Here is a 7,167-nt window from a genome sequence, read left to right as displayed (position 1 = left end):
TTTCTAAGATCACAATAAAACAGATAGAAAAAGATTCAAACATTCTCAAAAATTTAAAGCACCTGGATATGATACTATAATACGGTATATTTGCTTAAAAAAGATTGGATTTTGGTATAAATTTCCAAATGGGTCAAAACAGAAATGAATGAAAAGGAGGAAAAAAGAAGAAAAACCCCATGACCTGATCACCACCAAAGCATGCAACACAATGTGGCCAGTAAAAAAACGCAAACGTGAGTCATGAATAAGAGAGATAAAAGAGAGAAGAGAAAGAGAGAGAAAAAAAATCACAAGCCAACAAACGAACAGACAACTCACATGCTCATTTGCTGCCACGGAGTTTGCAGTTGTTTCAGTTTGTATACTCTTCCATCATCTTCTTCCTTGTCGAAATATAATTATCCTTTATTATTATAATATATTACATCTTTGATCGTAAAATAAACAAAAAGGAGAGGTGGGTATTTGAGATTCCCAACTCCAAAAAGTTACAGGCACAAAACCAGTTCCAAAAGAAACAAACCAGCTCCAAAAGAAACCATTTTTTTTTTTTTCTTTTTAAATAAAAACCATTACCCACCATCCACTGACCCACATTACATACCTACCCCACCATTAACCCCCCCATTCACCGGTGAATATTTATTTCAGCTCTAAGCTTTTCATTCCCTTTGTTGGGATCTACTATTTTTCTTGATGGGGTTAAAGGGAGGCATTAGCTCTTTGCCTCTGCTTTTTTTTCTTCTTTTTGTTCTTTTTCTTAATGGTGGTGGTGGTGTTAGTGGATTGAACATTTGGCCATTGCCAGCATCAGTGAGCAATGGACAGCAGAGTCTGGTATTGAGCAGTGATTTCCATCTGAATACCCAGTACCCTGATTCTTCTTCCATTCTCAGTGGTGCTTTCTCTAGGCTTGTGGATATCATTCGTATTTCACATGTTGTGGAAGGAAATGTCAGCCTTGTTGATCCTTCTCTCATTCTTCAGGGTATCAATGTTGTCATCTCCTCCAACGATGAACAGGTTTTTTTCTTTTTTCTTTTTTTTTTTTTACTGTCCTATTTTCCATTCCAAACTTATCTCTCTCTCTCTCTCTTTTATTTTTTATTTTTTAACTTTTTCAACTGAAAGTTTAAATTTGATCTGTGTTTTAAATTTGATCTGTGGTTTCTGTATCTTAATTGTGGTTGGTTTTTCTTAGTGAAGTAAAGACTTGAAAAAAGCACTTTTTCGATGCTTCATTCTTCGAAATTAAGGATTTTTTATTTTTTTTCCTTCTTTTATGGGTTTTTTCTGTACTCGGCAAGAGTTGAAGAAACAGAAATTTTGTGATTTGTTATATATAAATGCAATTATGTCTCTACCACATTTGTTGTTTCTGGTGCTTAAGTTTCTTGCTTTTTCCACTTTGCAGTTACAATATGGCATAGATGAGTCTTACAAGTTATCGATCCCTTCGCCGGATTCACAGCCACTTTATGCATATCTTGAGGTAGGTGTTACTAATCCATAATTGGCTAAGTACTGCTTGACTTGATAACTGAACTTTCTACTGCAAAATTCCCGGTTAATGCAACCTAGGAACATGTATTTGTCTGGCAAATAGTTTTTTTCTTTTTTTTTTCCCCCCAAAAAAAAAAAAAAAAAAGAAGAAAAAAGAAAAACGTAAGTTTGATAAATTGAGACCTACGTTGGCCACGTATCAACTGGACATTGTCTGCTTTTCTAACCAAGTGACCCTTCTATTTCTCTTTAATTTCTAGACATAGCAGAAATTCTCTGTAGATATGGCTAGTTTGGCATATTCATGTTAAGTCACCATCAATCCTAAGTAAGAGAGACTAGACATTCATACTTAGCACTGCAACTATTGTTCGTTGAAGCTGGCAGACTTAGTTTGAAGGAGTCTAAATATGATATTATCAGTGTTACTTAGTTTGAAGGAGTTTTAATATGATATTGTCAGTGTCTACTTTGGATTATGTTCTGTGCCTAGGTAGCCTTAAAACAGACTGAATGTTGCATTTCCCATTCTTGATATATTCTCTGACTTGGGTATATACATGTATACAATGAGATAGCGCAAATGGAAAATGTATCATTAACAATAGAAGAGATGATGTATATAATTTCCATTTAGTTATGAAAACTCTAATAAACTTATCTTTATCATGAATAATGCAGGCAAAGACAGTTTATGGTGCCTTACATGGACTGCAGGTTATATTTGTTTCTAATGACAACCAACACTAGTTCTGTTCTGGATGTCCATCAGACAAATGGATAAATAAAAGTTTTTTATTTTTATTTTTATTTTTAACTTCCTTTCTTTGTTATGGCTTCGTGCAGACATTCAGCCAATTATGCCAATTTAATTTCACCACCAAGGTTATCGAAGTTCATTTGGTACCATGGACCATTGTGGATGAGCCAAGATTCTCATATCGAGGGCTTTTAATTGGTGAGATGCTTTGTTATGCTCTATTTGCTACATTTTCATCAGCAAAAGTATAAGGGAATAGGTGCATTGAGATCAATCATATTGTTTATTTTTTATTTTTTTTACCTTAAACAAACCAGTCATGGTCATTTTTGCTAAAATACAACCTGCATTTTACACTTTTTAAGTCTATGTTTCTTATGTATGAGAATGCTCTTTGTTTGATATGTACTGGTAATCTTTGTTTATCTACTTACAAAAATACCTCCTTAATATTATTTAGAAAATGACGCAATAACATTGTCAAATTCAAAATTGTCTGATTTATGGGTGAAAATTTGTACAGATACATCTCGACACTATCTGCCATTGCCTGTGATAAAGAAAGTGATCGATTCTATGGCCTATTCAAAGCTGGTATGAAAAAATTATAACCAGCTGCAGAGTTTCTGATTGTTATTTGATAACAATGTTTGTATTGATTCATTTATTTCATGCAGAATGTGTTGCATTGGCACATTGTAGATACACAGTCTTTTCCTTTAGAGATACCTTCATATCCAAAACTTTGGGATGGTGCTTATTCAGAATCAGAAAGATATACAGTAGAAGATGCTGAAGAAATTGTGAGGCAAGTGATTTCTACCCTGTTTCTATATGCAATATTTGTTCCATAGTCCTTTTATTTCTGTTTTCTAATAGCTTGATTTATATATTTTGCAGCTATGCTCAAAGACGAGGGATTAATGTATTGGCTGAAATTGATGTTCCAGGACATGCTCAATCATGGTATTTAAAATCCATCTCTAATTGCATATAAACTTTGCTTTTAGATGGATACCCATATAGTTTTTGCAATTTCAAAACAAAAATGTTAATTTGCTTTTAGAATTAATTTTGCACCATATTGTTCAAGAAACTTATGAATTTTAATCTTTAGGGGTGTTGGCTATCCATCTCTATTGCCAGCAAGTGCTTGTACGCAACCACTCGACGTTAGCAGAGAGTTCACTTTTGAAGTAATTGATGGAATTCTTTCAGGTAAATCTCATATTTTTCTACAATGCAAATATCGTAATTTTGACACAAAAATACCACAAAATATTGCTACATAACCTTCTTTCGTCTTTTCTTTTCTTTTCATTTCTTTTTTTTATTTATTAATTTTTCATTTTTATAAGGTTTTAACTTATCTTCCTTCTTTTACATGTTTCAGATTTCAGCAAGATCTTTAAGTTCAAATTTGTTCATTTGGGAGGTGACGAAGTTGATACAAGTAAGTTTCATAAACAAACAATAACTTACATATCTGCTTCATCTGATGTTTTCCTTCTTCTTCTTCTGTTTTTTTTTTCTTTTTCTGTCAATTTTACGATTGAAAATGTTTTTATACAATTATCTCTTAGTATATTTTGGCCCCTCCTTAACTTATCTAAATAATAATCTTCCTAGATTAGATAAACTTATGCTTTTGTATTTTCAGGTTGTTGGGCATCAACTGCTCGTGTAAGACGATGGTAATAATACTAACATTCTTACTTATTTAGTTTCATGGCCTTCAACTAAAATTCATTTTCCTATCAAGTAAATTAAAAGTTGCTAGCCAGCACTATTATAAGTTTTATTTATTTATTTATTTTTCCCTCTAAATCATCATGTATTAGAAAATTTGAAAAATTCTGCCTGATATTTAGTAGCCAGATAAATTACGAGAAAGGCTATATCTTTTTGACCATATTTCCTGATGAACAGGTTAGTATCGCGTCGCTTGAATCAGTCCGAAGCCTATCAATACTTTGTTTTGCGAGCACAAAATATAGCTTTGTCTCATGGATTTGAAATTGTTAACTGGTATGAAATCAGAAATCTTATGTTTTAAGTGCTGCATATAAAATTATTTAGTTTCGTTTCTTATCATCCACTCATGAAATTTACAGGGAAGAGACTTTTAATAACTTTGGCAATAAATTGAGCCAAAAGACGGTGGTGCACAACTGGTATGTTTATGGCTAAATTTTGAAGATCCTGCATTATATACTCTGCTTATACTACTATTTTGCAATTTCAATTTACAGTTTCCAAAACAATATATAATTAGAAACTACTTTCACAACTTAAAAGTGTGTGGAGTTTATCTGTATTATGCCTGTTTGAAAGCTTCATGTAGTTGATTTCTCTTGCATACCAAATTTCGTGGCAGGCTTGGAGACGGTGTGGCACAGAAAGTTACCGCAGCTGGGTTAAGGTGCATTGTAAGCAACCAGGATAAATGGTATTTGGACCACTTAGATGTAACATGGCAACAATTCTATCTGAATGAACCACTCACAAATATCACAGACCCCACACAGCAAAAACTAGTTATTGGTGGAGAGGTATGCATGTGGGGTGAAACCGTTGATGCATCAGACATTGAACAAACCATATGGCCTCGTGCTGCAGCAGCTGCAGGTACTTATTGATGCTTTTGATGTTGATGTTGAATTCAGTTTCATGAGTGTTTTTTTCACAAAAAAATAAGAATCTTGTGCCAACCAGTATTCAATATTTTCCTTGTTTCTCTTTGTTGTGAAGAGCGGCTGTGGACACCTTACGACAGGCTGGCTAAAGATACAAGCAAAGTTACTGGAAGGCTAGCACATTTCAGGTGTCTACTGAATCAAAGAGGAGTTGCTGCTGCTCCATTAGCTGGACGAGGAAGAGGTGCCCCTGAAGAGCCTGGCTCTTGCTATGTGCAAAAGTAAGCTGCAGAAAATCTCTAGCTAGTTCTTGGTCGGCGTGCAGATCATTAAAAATTCATACCATATGAATTTGAAATGACAAGGAAATAAAGACAGGCTTCTGATAAAAATCAGCAGGTAGCTTTCATTATTGTAGCTCCAGGAGGGTTTCCTTGATTGATTATGTTCTTGTCATGTCAACGTTACCAAGTTCTTATTAATGAAAAGTGTTTATTCTGCACTTTTTGCTTTATCTTTATGGTGTATGCATTCTTCAAATGAAAAACTATGTCTAAGAGATGAAAGAAATCACTCTGGACTCCATAGGCTGATGACAATGTGTGATCTAAATGTAATACATATTTCCTAAAATAATCAGCTGTATAACGAACAAAGAACTGCTAATCTTGCCAGGAAAAGGCAACAAAGGAAAAAACTTCAGTAAACAAGCAAAACTAGCATTCTGTAAACACCTGTAGTGTTGCAAGGTTGGACTGGACTACTTTAAATACAGACCAATCAAATTAGAGTATTTTAAATTGAACTCAATATGATTGGATGGGATTTCCATCAGTCCAGTCCAATCAAGTACAGTCCTGCAAGACAAACGGGCAGTGAGGGTCTAGCAATCTAATCCCTGGTATAGAGTTTTGTTCAAAACCCTTCTCAAAGCCTGTTTTGCATCAAGGTTAGCTTCCTTTGTTCTATGTATACCACTGAGAGTTGAGTACTTGTGTTTTTTTCTTTTTCTTTTTTTGGGTAATAAGTCGTGTACTTGTTTATATGGTGTACACTCAAAGAGTGGCATGAAGATTATCAGTAGGTACCAAATAGTTGAAGGCCTTTTTCTGCCCTATATGTATTTATACACACACAATGAACTTCTATTTTTTATTTTTTCTTCTATTTTTTTTTATGGGATTTTTTTCTGTACTCAGAAAGAGTTAAAGAAACAGAATTGTTGTGGTTATGTTAATGCAGTTTATTTCTCTACCACCTCTGTTGTTTTGGTACTGAAGTTTCTTGCTTGATAGAAAAGTTGTTTGCTATGAAAATAGGCCACGAGTCGGCAGAAGAAACCGCTTGTACTACAGCTCCGCTTACGCGTTTTGCATCTAGAAAAGCTTCTACACTCCATGGCAACGCATTCAAATAGCTTTATGTAAAGCAATTTTTTAATGTACAAATTATTTCAGTATTTAATAGATATTGTATTATTTAAACAAATATTGTACATACATATTAAAATTATTCTAAATTCTTTAACTTGCTAAAGTCATAAATTTGATTTTTTTTTTTTTAATTACAATTTGGGTTTGAATTTTCAGCCAAGCCTTATTTATATAATTTAAAAGCTATTTGTAACTATTTAAGAATAAATAATTATTCATAAACTAAACATAATATATGTGGTTATTTGTTATTTAATAACAAATTTGATTAAATTAATAAACTAGATTAGATGATGTGTAACATCGGTTTGGTGTTTTAGAAACATTGCCATGATTGGTTCTTCTCGTGGCAAATCCCTTTGTAATGTGTGGTTTGATGTATCTGGTTTGCATTGTGTCATTTGAGGTGGCTGGTAAACTCAATGGCCGACATAATTCAATGGTCCTTATTTTATTAAGGGGATACTCTCATTTATATTTATTATTTTGAAAAAAAAAAATGCTTATAACATTTTCTTATATGCAATTTTTTTAGAAATTTTTTTTAATTTAATCAAATTTGCTATCATATATATATTTTTTTGGGGTCTAATTTAGACATTTTAGATGAAAAAAATTATTTTTGAGTATTTAATTAATTATTTTCCTTTATATTAAAATAATTTTAAGTTCTTTCCAAGTGTATGGATAATTATAATTTTAAATTCTTCTAAGGCTTTTTTTTCTTTTATGAATTTGAAATTCTTTTAGGTGTATTGATAGTTTGAGGTTATTGAAAGATTTATAGCACAAAATAATATATTTGGATAAATCATTTTATGATTCATTGATT

The 7,167-nt window shown here is 32.6% G+C and overlaps 1 protein-coding gene across 2 annotated transcripts; it reads left to right on the top strand.

Moving 5' to 3' along the window:
• The first annotated feature begins 320 nt into the window (after positions 1–320).
• Positions 321–6,438, top strand: LOC107410661 (beta-hexosaminidase 3). 2 transcript variants are annotated; one of them, XR_007239005.2, is made up of 15 exons: positions 321–1,026; positions 1,418–1,495; positions 2,188–2,223; positions 2,353–2,464; positions 2,790–2,860; positions 2,944–3,074; positions 3,167–3,232; positions 3,384–3,484; positions 3,660–3,719; positions 3,927–3,960; positions 4,196–4,294; positions 4,381–4,440; positions 4,644–4,894; positions 5,018–5,301; positions 6,222–6,438. XR_007239005.2 is itself a non-coding variant. In XM_016018113.4 (14 exons), exons 1-14 carry the CDS (start codon positions 700–702, stop codon positions 5,185–5,187), a joined length of 1,596 nt encoding a protein of 531 aa, XP_015873599.2. In that variant the 5' UTR covers positions 321–699; the 3' UTR covers positions 5,188–5,416. The 2 variants fall into 2 exon arrangements, 1 of the variants encoding a protein (XP_015873599.2); XM_016018113.4 differs by lacking the exon at positions 6,222–6,438 and having other exon boundaries at positions 5,018–5,416.
• Positions 6,439–7,167: the final 729 nt, after the last annotated feature.

The sequence above is a fragment of the Ziziphus jujuba genome, chromosome 10, assembly GCF_031755915.1.
Source record: "Ziziphus jujuba cultivar Dongzao chromosome 10, ASM3175591v1".
Classification (NCBI taxonomy): domain Eukaryota; kingdom Viridiplantae; phylum Streptophyta; class Magnoliopsida; order Rosales; family Rhamnaceae; genus Ziziphus; species Ziziphus jujuba.
Note: the sequence above shows the minus strand (reverse complement) of the source record. Positions and strands in the feature narration are given on the sequence as shown.